The sequence below is a fragment of the Antrostomus carolinensis genome, unplaced genomic scaffold (genome assembly GCF_000700745.2).
Source record: "Antrostomus carolinensis isolate BGI_N321 unplaced genomic scaffold, ASM70074v2 scaffold34229, whole genome shotgun sequence".
In the NCBI taxonomy this organism is placed as follows: domain Eukaryota; kingdom Metazoa; phylum Chordata; class Aves; order Caprimulgiformes; family Caprimulgidae; genus Antrostomus; species Antrostomus carolinensis.
The window spans coordinates 41589-56198 of NW_010338472.1; the positions used below are offsets into that span (position 1 = coordinate 41589).

The 14610-nt window shown below is 44.4% G+C and overlaps 1 protein-coding gene across 1 annotated transcript in view; it reads right to left on the reverse strand.

Annotated features, from left to right (window-relative positions):
• Window positions 1-14610, reverse strand: part of MGLL (monoglyceride lipase) — a 61039-nt gene that overhangs the window by 4610 nt on the left and 41819 nt on the right. The window contains exons 4-6 of the mRNA XM_010175539.1: window positions 9070-9206; window positions 7431-7541; window positions 1855-1944 (exon numbers count right to left, since the gene is read on the reverse strand). Of these exons, the coding sequence (XP_010173841.1) occupies window positions 1855-1944; window positions 7431-7541; window positions 9070-9206 (338 nt within the window). The remainder of the gene's footprint in view (window positions 1-1854; window positions 1945-7430; window positions 7542-9069; window positions 9207-14610) is intronic.

Genomic DNA, 14610 nt, shown 5'->3' on the forward strand with positions numbered 1-14610 from the left:
AAGCTTTTGAGTCTTGGAACATCATAGAGCAGAGGGAGCAGCAGCAAATATTTGTGTAGGAAGAGAACAGAACAGCATTTATTATAAACTATGTCCAGTGGTTGCTGTGGTGACTCAACATCACCCCAACAGCCTACATGGAAATGCTCAGCCAATACTGTGCACCAAATTAAGGGAGCTCATTGATGCTTTTCTAAATGCATTATTATTTGGGATGTCCCCACATAAGCACTTTTCTCCTACAGCTATTTAATGCAGCATAGCATCTTCCAGCAGAGGATCCAGCTGTTGGAGGTGTATTTAAAACTGCTGCCCTTAAAGACCAGCTGTGGCACAGAGTTCAAGTGCTGCACAACAACTCAGTGCAGAAGCAGGCAAAGCCCCACATGTTCCAGCCACGCTCACTCTTCAGGTAGGGGGTAACTCTCCCATTCCTCCCCGCCTCCAGAGCACTGATTGCTTTTATCCTCTAAATCCAAATGTAGAAGTGAGAACTTGCCTCTGTGTAATTTTAGTGAATTAGTTCTCTAAGTTGAACCTTTTCTCTGAATTATACACAAGTTATGGCAGCTGAATGTCATTGAGAACAGGTTCCTAAGCTCAACTGGAATCAGCCTTCTTCCCAAGTATATATTTTGTGCAGCCTCATATGGTACTTGAGAACATATGTCATACAGTGCATCAGTGGATGCAGACGAACTCACTCCAGGCTCGTCCTGACACTTTCCTAGAACCTACTTTGTCTTGCTCTTCTCAGCTCCTTGAATCTTTCTGCCTTCCACCCAGCAAAATGCCATGCTCTGTTCCCATATAAATGAACTGAAAGTCGTTTGACTGAAAATCTTTTTGCCAGAGCCAAGAAACAACCCTGAATGCCTTGAAGCTATTCTGAAAGACTCTTTGCTTTCCAATTTACAGAATGGGTGAGCCAAAGAGGTGGGATCTGTGGAGGCTGAATGCACTGCGCTCACACAGCCGCTGACATCGGCTTTGCTCCTCATCCTTTCAGCTTCAATCCTAATGCTGGTTGAGCTGCTTCCCCAGAGGAAGGCAATTTATTAACTTCTACTTAAGATATGAACCGTTGCATGAACAGCAGGAAAAAATGACAGCATCTGTCAGTGAGATGTGAGCTGATGTGGGAGCACAAGAACAACTAACCACTACACCAGCGAAGCTCTCCTGCTTTCCTCACACCCTTGGGTGCCATTTTTTATCATTCAAGTTGATTTCTAAAATGCACCAAGTTCTGGGTCACTCCCCTCTCCAGACAAGGCAACTCCCTTCACTCATAGTTCTGGGTCTCCCTCCTTTCACTCATCCCACAACAGTGATAAGGAAAAAAACCTCATGATGTGTTGTTGCAGCAGTTGTGATGACATCTGGTTTCCCAGTGATGGTATGAACAGGCTGCAACAGTTATTACTGGAAAGGGTGTGAATGGGAGAAGAGCACCAAGCTATGGTGGCACTACAAAAACTTCACCCTGGAAAGCTCCATGCACAGTCACAGTGGTGGAGCTGGAATTGGGTTGTCACAGCAGCGACTGCTTCAAGTGCAGCTCGTTTCAGTGTTATTCTCAGGTGCAGCAAGAATATATCATTCATTCGGAAAGGCTGTAGCAGAGCGGGCGTGTAATCCAGGAGAACTTGTAGGGCTTTGGGGCAAGCATGCTCTTTTCCTCTGTCTCCTGGTTTTGGCTGGGATAGAGCTCATTTTCTTCTTAGTCAAAGAGATGTTTCACCTTTTTACACCAAAACACTTTTTAAAAAATAAAAACATAATAAAAAAAAAAGGCAGGACTGGGACGAGATACCGACTATGCAGTGACTTTAACTGGCATTAAGGTCTCACCTCCTTCTTGTTCCGGGAAACTGCATTTGGATCTATCGATCCCAGTGACAGGTTTGGGAGAACAAAGTTGAGCACTTTCGCTGCAAAAACCTGTGGGAGAGGAAAGCAAGCAGTTAAAGGGCTAGTTAGAGCAAGAGAGAGAAGGCAGAGGGCCAAATCCTGAGCTGATGGGAATCAGCACTGAAGTCAAATAGTTGAGAAATGCCAGCAGACACTGGAGAAAGATCTGTCCTATATTTAAAGCATTTCTCTTAAAGAGAAATATTTTCAACTGCTCCTGGGATCAGGGAGTGGGTGTGCTAGTCTTAAATGCTGCCAGCTGTGTCCCCATCCACATACAACATCACAACTTCATTGCACTTCACCTTTTTCTCATTCTCAAGGTAATTTCTAAAAAGGCCTCAGTTAAGCACTTTGATGGAAAATAGCCATTTCCAGCCCTTGGAAAGGCTGAGATTTGCTGTTTAACTGCCCTTCCCTGCTGCCCCAGCCCTGCTCTCAGGCCGCAGTGCACAAGAGATGTTTGGTACAATTTGCCAAGGCTGCACTCTTTTTGATAAGCATATTCTCCAGGGAACTTGTAAATAAACAACAGCAAAACGTGCATGCATTGGCTAAGGAAATCCATTGCTCACTTGTCTCCTGGGAATGAAACACAAAAGCATTCAGCAGCCCAGGCTGGAAACCACTGGCAGAAGAAAGGGCAACATCTTCTGTTTCAATAGCACTACAAGCACATTGATACCAGGGTTCTGCTCTGATCTTTGATAGTTATCTTTAATTAAATGATCACCACTTAAGTTAGAAAATATGCAATTAGTGTTTGTTGGTCTGTTTTATGGCCCTTTCCTGTTCACAGCTAACACTTGTAGGTAGGCTGTCACCTATGTTCTCTGCTTCTGCTGATATATAATCACTTCTGAAGCACTCCCTGACATTTCAGACCACAGATGATACATGACAGAGTAATTATGATATTAGAGGAATAACATAAGGTTGAAGTCAAAGTCATCCAGGAGCAAAAAGCAGTAAAGACTCACAGCAGATTTGAGGTCATGTGTGTACCTTGGGGCGGATATGACTAGGAACTGCTGTCACTGTCAACCAGTATATTGAGCCCCTCACTGCCTGTGACATTGTGTCACCAAAATTAATTTCTACTGAGGTCTCTGGAGCTAAACCAGTAAAATAACACACCGATGCAAGTATGAGCTTATGATGCACACGAGCAGGAATGGGGTTTTCTTTGTTTTATGTTAACTCCAGGCAGTGATGGTTTGGGGGATGCACCTTCATGAATCCTTGGCAAGGTTATGGACTCTCTGCATTGACAACGCTGTAACAGTTTTGCTTCTCTCCAACCAGATGCCAAGTAACTTCAGACACCTGAAGACACTTAAAGAAGTGTAGTTGTCCTAGTCTTTCTTTACAGAGTATGGGGAGTGAGAGAAAGACCCCCCAGAACACCTCTGACATCTGAATAATGGTCTGGAAGTGCCTGTCTCCAAAGATTACCACAGACGCCTCAGGCAATTAAGCTGCCCTAAAATCAGAGACCTGGGGTGAGTTCTTATGCCTAATGATTGCTTATTCAAGAGGAAATACCTTGGCATGAGAGGTTAGCTGATGCTCGCTCAAGATCTATTTAGAGTATTGGCCACAAGAGAAGTACGTTGGTATTAAGGCCACAAATATTTAGGTCCAAGATGACACATAAAAGAGTAAAGACCGCATGGTTTTTTGGAAGACGAGTGCTTTGCTTACTTTTAAATTTGGCTGAAGAAGGAAGTTAGTTGACATACTCTCAAATTTCCAGAAGCCATGAGTTTGATGGGGATTCTGCTCTGTGTCTATTTGGTACATGTGTGAATATTTCTATTCCCAAGGATCTGCAATAGGGATTTTACCGGAAGAGCATAAATATACTCCCTGTGTGCAAAAAACCTCTTATTTGTGCACAGATAGAACTAACTTTGGTCTATAGGACTGATTGTGAAAGGACTCTGCCACCATCCTTCAAAGGGTCTTCAGATCTGCAGGAAATGCTCTATTCTGTCCAACATATAGTACGCTCTCAAAATTCAGATGTAATTTTGATGATTCTTGGAGGCAGGGTCATGGCCAGAGAAATCAAGTTTTATGTTATAATAAAAAATTCTGAAGGTGCCCCTGGGCCTTCACAGATTTTGTGAGCACTGTGATAGAGTTTGTGACATGCCAGACTTTAATTAAAAGCTGTGCTGTTGAAACGCTGGCTATATTTGATACATGAAGAATTTATCTCCCTGTTGGTTCAAAGTGGCAGTGTCAGTTCTTAAAAATATAGCTCCCAGATGATCAAGAATGGGTGACACAATGATCGGGCTGTTACTGCTTGGGCTGAGGATGACACTACGGAGCCGTGGTTATTAGAGCTGCTCAAGGCCACTGCAGGTGTGTGAAATGCTAACAGCATTCAAATCCAGCCCTTCCCTGTCTATGAAAAAGATCTCAGAATTTCCAAGACTGAAATAGATGGCTGAACACTGCCTCTTGATCGGAAGTGTAACCTAAAGCTGATTTTGTGGTTTTTTGCATTAGTTTAACTATATGGATGCTTCGCAGTATGGACACTTTTCTTCTGAATGGAGCAATCCCTGTTCCTTCCACACCTCAATGTGCTTATTTCTCTTTCCCATGATCTCCGCTTGCCAAACTGCTTCTTGTGAATGCCCTTTAGTTCATTTCAGCTAAAAATGAACTGGATTTACTCAAATGTGATATTTGAACTGGTTAAGCTAGCCAGGCTTATTTGACTGAGCTGAAAAGTCTCTGGAAGAGGCACTGTGATGAGCTACAGAGATCAAGTTGAGAGCAACTGAACAGTGTTATCAAGGAGATATGATATCAGGGATATGATATGATATCAGATACAGTGTCTCCATACCTGGATACCATGCCAATTCATGTATGTTTGTCTGAACTCAATGACTAACATCTCTGCAAAACTGGACAGACCACAGCAAAGCCAAAATAAGAGGTTTTAATATGGTACTTTCTTCCAGTCTGACCATAGCTTTAGAAACAGCCCCCTGCACTGCTACTGGGTACAGATTCAGGATTAATTGCTGGGGAATATTTCCTAAGGGGTCATCCTGCCCATCCGATTTCAAAGCATTCAATAGCAGAAATGTACTGGTTGATACTCTTTTAGCCTTTCTCTGCTCTTTGCCTGACTCCTGTCTCTTTGCATCCTTTGACATTTTGAAGGTTCAGAGCTGAATTGTGTCCAGATTAGTTGAGAAGAAAAGGGAGAAAGCAGCAACATCCCTCTCTCTCCACTGGATTTGCAACGGGATGCTTCTGTCAGGGCACAGGATTTATAGGGTATTGATGAAATTGCGTTTCTGCAAAAAGCAGAATTTGATTTTCCTGCACGTAGTCTGCAAATGTGCTGCTTTACTGCTGCTGCCAGGGCTGGTTCTGCAGCAAGGGAAGGTATTTCTAAGACAGACTGAAGGACTCAGTGTGTAATCTGGCCCGCTGTTATTGTTGCCTTGAGCCCTCGTTTGTTTGGGCCAAGGTAAATTCTTGCTCAGCTGGAAACTTCCCAGCAAAGGGATGAATGCGATGGTCCTTGGGAAATGGCCCAGGGCCGAGAAGTGGTACCAGTTCCAAGGGAAAACCAAAGCCTTTGTACCTCAAAGGCACAAACACCAATGAAATGGTTTCTGGCTCTCAGAGGAAAAAAAGGCACACAAGTGTTTTCAGCTCAGCTTTTTGGGAAAACGTGGCTTATGCAGGAATACTCTGCCAGTTTTCACTCCTTCCTCTTGCAAATACCTTTTCAACTCCAGGACTGATTTCAACTCAGTTTGACAGAGCAGAGATATTTCAGGAATGATTAATTTTTTTATCAATTTTGAGATGCAACGATAAGTTTGAAAGAGAAAGAAACTCACTGTGCACTTGTATTACTGCATGTGAGAGACTCTCTAGGACAGAGACTGTATAAACACCTCCAAAATACTTCAGCTAGAGATGAGGATTTCCTACACTGAAATAAAGCAACGATTTGGTACAGATCTGCAAGAAATCAGACTACAATAATACCAGTTCCCACAGAACTGATGAGTCCTTATTTCAGAAAGGGTTTAGCATCTAGCAAAAAGTATAGCTCGAGAAGGAAAATCTTTCCATATTTTCCTTGACCCATCTAGACACAGAATGACAACAGTATCTCTCAGATTCAGATTTATTTTTTTTTTTCTCCTTAATATTTATTCTTTTTCCCTTTCCAAAGTAAGAAAACGGGGCACTGGAGCTCACGGGACCCTTATGCTGAGTCACGTATGCCCTCACCTGGGAAGAATCAGCTACCAGCCTCTTGAAAGCACGCTTTGGTGCTCTGACTCCTGTTTAAATAAGTTTTCCCAGACTGGACAACTTTAGGATTCATTTCCCCTCTGAAAAGTAAGTGGACCATGGGAGAAGTACTTAGAAGGAAAACACTGACTGGCATCCAGGTGGTGCAGATCTCAGCAGGGTTTTGGATTTAAGGCTAGAGACCTTAATGTGTTTCCTTCAGCAGAAGAGTGAGGTGATTAAAAAGCACCCTTTGGTGCTTGTAATGATTTGTGGGGTCAGTAGATGGCTTTGGCTGCAGCAGAAGATGTGACAGGATTATACTGAAAGCTGAGGCAAGGTTTCCTTTCTCTCAGAAGGAAAAAAAAGTAGGAGAAATAGCTTAGAAGTAGATTAAAACAAGAAGCTAGCCCTAGGAGAAGAGTCTAGGGAGAAAGGATAAAGGAACAAGTCCTGTGGGAATGAAATGGTCTGTCCTTCCTGCTGGCTTAGCTGGTCCTTTCCTTTGCTTCCAACTTCTTTTAGGATTGTTATTTATTCCTTTAAAAATTCAGAAAGAAGGGGAGAGCTGAGGGTCAGTTGCCTTGCAGAGCCTCCCTGGGGAGGGGCAAACTGGGCAGTGCAATTGAGGATCAGAAATAGCTCTGGAAGGGAGATGTGAATGGGAAGGGGCATAAAGCCTAAATGCAAACCAAAGGAGATGGTCTGGACAAGAACCAGCTATGGTACCAAGCCAAATGGGAAACTGCTAGGGCAGTGATGCTTTAGCTGGAAGCCTCCTTTGATGGGACTCAAGAGCTCTAGTTTTGTTTAAAAATCGGTCATCCCCCAAACGCCAAAAATAACGCTGGCCTGACTTAGCCAGCAGCCTGTGTTGCAACTATACCAGGCTCTGTATGAGTCAGGAAGAAAACTGTAGGAGAGGAAGGGAAAGGACAGCACTGTGTGGGCTGCCACGGGGCGTGGTGAAGAAGGCACCGTCTGCTGCCACCTCCTGAGGTAGCATCGTTTTCCGACTCTGATTTAGATAAGTTTTTCTGCACGAGTTCAGGATTCACTTCCCCTCTGAAAAGTAGGTGGTACTTTGGGGGAGGCACTTAGAGGAGAAATATTGACTGGCATGCAGGTGGCACAGATCTCAGCAGGGTTTTGCATTTTAAGGCTAGAGGTCTTAACGCGTTTCCTTCTGCAGAAGAGCGAGGTGACTAGGTGCAATGTGGGTTTGCTCTTACCTTGATGGGAGTGGCGACTTCTGGGCTGGCTACCACTAAAGGAGAGATTAACAGCATGCCTGAAAACTCGCTGGGTCTCTCACTAACTGTCAGAATGGAGATGGCTCCTCCCTGCAATGCAAAATAACAGCCCACAGCTTAATACAGGTGTCAACATCTAATTTATATAGCAATCCTGTTACTGGAAGGGTCTTAATCCCAACAAACAAATAATTTCTGCCCCAGTGAGAGTACAGTGTGGTCAGCAAGGAAGGCTGGAGGACTAGGGTCACCAGAAGTGGCTGTTTTTTGTTGGGGGAGAGGAGATCTGGTTTCCACTCTCACGCTGTAAACTCTCACATCCCACTGAACTCAACTCTCCATGCAATATCCGTCAGCTCCCTAGGATGGCTTGTGTCCTTCTCAGTTAAAAGGACTAAGAGGAAAATGTCTGAAGTGGTAGTTCAGGTGGGACATGAAAAATAAGCAGAGGCTCTATCAGCGTGACAGACTGGTGCTGCACTGGGAAGGCACCGTGAAGCCGGGCTCACTCCGTGCTTGTGGCACTGGTAACCTGGGCAACAGCAATGCTGCCATCCGGCATGCAAAAATCTTCACTAATTACTGGAAGTCAAATATTCTCCTCTTCAGTGTCCCCAGCCCCTGAAGCCTCACAGCACTATGCCCAAGGCCTGACAGTGAGCACCCAGTCTGTGATTTTGAACTGAATGCCAGCCAGGCTGAGCCCGCCTGCATGGGGATGGTGGCTGGTGGCGTGAGGGGTGGGGGACACAAGGGACCTGGCTGGCTTGCTCAGGAAAGTTTGCAGAGGATTAGTTGCCAAGGGAAATATTTGGTGAACTTCCACACTGCCGGAGAACCACGGGCTTGTTAAATGGAGCAGCAGCGAGAAGCATCTCAAAGACCTCACTGGGAAATTAGCTCCTTGTTACAGCGGCTTTGGAGCTCAGCGAGCACTTCAGAGCATGCCATGCCTCCTTATGCAAGAACACTTGTTTATCTAAGCATGGCCTGAATCCCAAAGTACTTATTCATTTTCGTCTCTTCTGGGAAGGCAGGGAGAGCAGATCAATGACATCAGTGGGAATATTGCTAGCTTGAATAAAGGGATTTGGCCTGTGCTGTCAGAATCAGACCTCAGATCTGTTCACCAAATCAGTGCCTTTGTTTTTGCAGCCCTAATCCCTGGTACATTTTCCTGTTAGGTTGTTTAACAGAATGAGGCTACAGGGTACTTTCGTGCTTCATCCCCCTAGCTCCTCACAAAGCTTTGGAGGGCTTAACCTCCTGGTTGTTGGTTAAAATGAAAGGAGAAGCCCAATGCTGCAGGGAGGTGGTAGGGCTTACTGTGTAGCCAGTGTGAATGAACGATCCTATTCAAAAATAGGCCCATTGTGCAAATGGCACTAATTAGGGCCGTGATCCGGGTAGAAAAGTTAAGGACTGGCTAGACTCAAGACAGATCTTGTGGGGTAAGGCATGCTGGAGACTCAGTCAGTGAATGAAGCGGAAGCCAAGGTTGCTTGTACCTTTGTTTCTCTTGCTGTGGGCTGAGTTATTTCCTGCCATCCACAGGAATACCACCCTGCTGTGGCACGTGGCCTGGGTGCTGCCAGGAGGGGTAAGGGATGGTGCTTACCATGGAGTGCCCCAGAATGAGAATGGGCAGCTTGGGGTGCTCTTTCTTCATGAGATCGATATGCTGCAAGCTGTCCCTGATGAAGACATGGAAATCTGAGACAACCATACGATCACCTTCGCTCTGCCCATGGCCAACTGTAGGAGAAAAGGAGAGCGTGCATCTAAGTAATTTGAAGCACTGGTTGCAATCAAGAAGGTCTTTAGCAGAAACATGCCTGTTAGACTGTTACTGTCCCAACTTGACCTTCTCCTGCAGTCATCTCTCAACAGACAGGGTGCTGCAGAAATACAAAGGAAGCTGCACAGAACAATTTAAAAAGTTGTCCATGATCTAGTTAAAAAAAAAAAAAATTACCCTGTGTTTCTACCTGTTCTTCAAAACTGACAGTACCAATCTAATCTCCTGCAGCCTTCACCATCAGGGCGAGGAGGACAGAAAGGCTGTCTTGCCTTGCTGAGCCTTGGCAAGGAACAGAAAAATTCTGAAGACTAGGTATGGTCTCTATAAACTTAATGGGCCATGGACACAGCCTTTTCCAGTGCCTGGGTGTGCATGAGCATTGCAGAGTCCTGCTGTTGTCCCAAAAGTTGGGTCCATCACCCGGTGTGCAAAGAGCCAGTCCACACACAGAGTGGAGGTATTTTCTTTCATTGCACACATGTGTGTGTGTGGGGGCCTGTCCCAAGACAGCACGAGTCTTCAAATCCACAGTTATTTATACACAAAGCATTAATATATTCAGCCTCCTAATACATATACATTGACATTTTATCAATTGATTGATTAAAATCCCTTCACTTAGCATGTACATTAGTACACATACGCAATCTTATTACTCTTTTTTTTTTTAAGTCAGTGGTATGTATTGAGTAGAGGGTCTGTGAGTCGGTGGTCTCAATCTCCCCCTGCCTGAATTAACTTTCCTTTAAGGTCACAGTCTTTTAGCAAGCTGAAACAGTTCTGAGTTAACAATTTATCAGTTCCACTTCTGCTTTTTGATGGCTACATCCTACCTATCAGACAAAGGTACATTGTTTAAATAATGAATCTTTAACTACCAGTTTTTCTATCTTAATTTCTTATCTGGCCTCAGGCCAGTAAGGATGAGACTATACAATGGATATTTTCAACAACAATATACCTGGTCAGCTTAATTTATATTTTAACACTTTCTATATATCTAATAGGTTTAACTTTATCCTTTCTTATCTCGACATCACTGCTACCCTGGAGCACTGGGTGGGCTGGAAACCTTTCCTGCTAGGAGGTGAAGCTCTCTCAGCAGTGGAGGCCAAGTGATGGTGTTTGCAACAACCTGCAGTGGGAAAGTATCAAGTGGCCTGCTCCTCCTAAATGGGTGTTAATGCAAAGTGTACTGCACCTGGACGCTGTTAGCTCATTCTGTATCTGGGAATTATCTTGTCTGATCAAAGGGAAGGGAAAGACTAAAAAGGGAGGTGATGAGTTGCCATGGAAACAGCAGCATCCCTGACAGAGGTGGAGTCAGCATCACCACAAACACAGTCCCAGGCAATTTTGAGCTTGCAAAGGCTTGAAATTAATTCCACCGTAGGGAAGCAGTTTGCATATTTACCTGACCACACATAAATGCTATTATCTATTACAAATAGGATTCTTCCTTAAAAACAGTCTCTTTGCTTGTTTCTGTTCTGTGCAGGTTGTCAAGGAAAGCTGTGAAGGGGCAAACCCATCCCATCCACAAGGGATAGGGTATAGGGAGTCTCAAACAACATCTCCCTCCTGCTGTGGGTCTCCCTGGGCCTTCTCCAGCAGGCACTCAGGCACACTTAAAGGCACAAAGGGGCAATGACTTGTCAAAGGATGTGAAGTGCCTGATAATTTTTTACATGCTGGATGGTACCCCCTCTAGTGATCAGCAAAGAAAAGCATTGCCTACCCAGCCCCAAAAGGAGAGGCTTTTCCATTAGATCTGCTGGCAATGGTCATACCAGAAGAAAGCAGTATGTCTAAATTTAATTTTCTTGTAAGCCATCCAAAAAAACCACCTTGCAAATTAGGCTGAACTTCTAATAAAAAGCTGGAATAAATGCACTCCATCTAAGAAAAACTGAACCCCAAACTTGCTCTTCTTTTGTCCTGCCAGGTGCTCTCCAGAGCAGGGTCCCTTGGCAGTGAACCCTGCAATCAGCCATGTGGTTTAATCTGCCAGATAAACCATAGATGTCATGATGGCCAATTGTAAGTAACATATTACCGGTTCTGCTTTCCATGCACACACTCCAATTCCTGCCAAAATATGCTATAGCAAGCATCCTCTGTGGGTCAGTGACTAGAAACAAATCGAAGTGCCAATTAAAATACAAGTTGCAATAACCTACAGAAGTGAAGCCATGTGTGTGGTTAGTGGATCTACTAACTTTAAACTGATTTTTATTACAGATGGAAAGTGAGCTTCTCCCAACTTTTATACATGTCCAGTCCACTCACTTAAATGCATTATCTGCCTATTATTTAAACTTCAAATTTAGCAGCTTAATATGAGTTGAATAGTCCAGGGAGAGGAACATTTTCTCTTAGCAGAGCTCTGCACTTCCACTTCTTTTTTCTCTGGTGCTGCTTGCGCTTGCTTCTAGTATCTCTTTCTCTCCAGTGTCTGTTTAAGACAACTGAGCAAGCAGAAATAGCAAACTCCCCATGGCCCAGGTCTGTATATGGGCCATGACTCCCTGCTGTGGAGCTGTGAGGCTTTGCTCTATTTTTGGATGAGAGACAGACAAGACTGGAAAGTCTCTTTGGTCCTCAGCATGGAGAAAATCCTACCACATAACAATGATACTGCTCATAGCAGTCAGAGTTATGACTGTAGAAGCCAAGAAATACCTGTGCAATAGCTGTGAGAAGCATCTCATATTTCTGCAGAGTTTGGAGTTTTTTACTAATAACTTAATGAACCCAACTTTTGACCCTGCTTTTAACTACTAAACTACTGTTCCCCACTCAGGTGGCACAGAGCAATGCCTGAGGAGCAGGTTCTCTGCATGTATGGTCAAGGCAGACCACACAAGTCTTTCCTTCAATACTATTCTTGCCCCTTGCGCAAGGTTAGCGAGGTGGCATTGCTAGGTTGTCTTCTTTTATTTTACTATTTTTCTCTCTTACTCTCCAAGAAACCAAACTTACACCACCAGAGAATGAGTTTATTTGAAGTTTGAATCTCCCAGCTGAGGAAGCGTCAGGGTGAGGAACTAAGACCTCTTCTATTAGATGAAAGATGTGCACAACCAAACATCAATACAGTCAAGAATATTGACATGTTTTTCTCTGATCTTTTGTCTCTAGAGCTATTAAGAATGAAAAGCCAGGTTCATTCCTGATGTAAAGCTATCTGCTTTTGGTTTTGCTGGGAATTAATCTGACATAGTGGTTCCACAGTGCCAGTGTCAAGACAGTGGTTGTAAGAGAAGGGGAACCACCTGCACCCAGAAACTGGAACTAACCAGAGGCTGCTCCCCAAGTGACACAACAGCCAAGGGAGACAAGAGAGAAGTGTCACGAGAATCACAGCTCCGTGAGTTCCTCATCACAACACTCCCCCTGGGGCCCCTGGTTTCAACAGACAACATGAGATCATAACCATGAGATAGTCAACTGTAAAGAGCCGTGATTGCCAGTGCACATCCACATGACACACTTGGTTTTCAAAATCTGTCAAATACATTTCATATATGGCTGTCTTCATATCCAACTTGTGTGGTTCACTGCTAATGTCATGTATCTGTGATCGACCATTTCAGGTTGTGTGAACTGAGATAATTGTGGGCATCCTTTCCCAGATATGAGCCTCTAAAAATGAGAGTCCAAACCACTTCTTTTCAAATTGCAAAACTAGAATTAGGATGTCTAAGCTGCTTCCATTTCCAACCAAGCACACCACTGCAAAATAACATACTCCACTCAAGCAAAGTCTGAATAAAGGCTGCAATGACCTGGCCCAGTAATAGCTACTAAATTCTGCCCTCTGTATTTTCTGCATGAGCTTGCTCAGACTGCAGCTCTGCCACCGTAGAGACAAGAACAGTAACTCATGATCAGTCAGGCCTGTCAGAAAGCATGACTTCAGAGCATGATTTCACCTATGATTACAGTTCTTCCAAAGCTGCAAACCTCTCTGGATGGAATACTACTGACTGGCTGTGCAGGAAGACAAAGCTGAGGGTTCAGGGATGAAATATCTGAAGTGTGAGGGCTCTGTGTGTTACCACCATGTAGATATCACTCTGCTGCATAATGGATCCTGTGGACCTGCAAATGCCTGCTTCTGCAAGTCCCTCTATTCCTCAAATCCCATATTTGCTTGTGCTGTGGAGCTTGCTTTTGAAAACCACCCCAAGGCAGCCAGACTTTTCAGCTGACATTGGCTCACAAGCCTCAAAAAAATGTTACATCCTGGTCAGATTTGAGATATGCTGAAAAAAATGTAAATACAAAGCCCAGTGCAACTTGACACTCCCTTCCCTTCAGTAAAGGCCAAATGGGAACCGCCTGAAGAAACGAGCACCCCAGGTCTGGGCTTGCTGGGCAGACTCATTCAGACAAGGGGAACTGAGCTGGGTCTCCACCAGCATGATGCTTTTTTGCTAAGGCTGTGGAGCCACATTGTAGCTGAAGAAATCCATCCTTAAATACACTAAATAAGACCAAAAGAGCATTAGGCAAAGAGGAGAGCCTGGCAGTGCCTGTCTCCACAGACCCTAGGGCACCGTAGCACCCAGCCCTGCAGGGATGGATGAGCGCGGCAGCACACCTTGCCCACCCTCAGATACTTGCACAATTTTTGTTCTGAACACCAACTTTTATATAAGCCACCCACTATACATGCCAAACCCTCCTGACAAAGGCATAACTCAACCCTCCATGCTCAGGTGTGAACTGAATCACTCCTCAGAGCTTCAGCAAAAAAAAGCAGGAATGTTTTGCTACGGACGATGAGGAGATGAGGTGAGAGGGGAAATGCAGGGTCAGATGTTGACTCCAACTATGCTGCTGTAAATTTACTGATTTCAGTGGTGTTCCTTAAAGCTTACAGTCATGGGAGAGCAGAAATTATGGGCTATGTTGTTTTTTCAGCCTTTGCTCCCAATTTATTATGGAAAAACCATAAAACAGAGAGAGAGGACATGAGAAATCTGCCCAGGGAGCAGTAATTCTCCAGGCACAATATGGACCTTGACTTTTCACACATTTCGAGGTTTCCAACTCTGGGGGAAAGGGGACGGTTTGGATCCATTTTTATTGCAGTGAGGACACCATCACAGGCGTTTATGGGGTGACATGCTCTCTCTAACCAACTGGTGGTAGAAACAATCATGAGAAATGCAGGGCTCAACTCCTGCCTTGGGATCCATCACATTCTGTGTTTGTTTTCCTCACTAGATACCTAAAACCAAGATTTTGAAGTGGGAGAACCAAGAACAGGGAGGATTAGGAGATGGTCAGGCACTCCAGCTTTACCACTCCCTGAGCATAAATACATTTTGAATGGCAATGGCACTAACA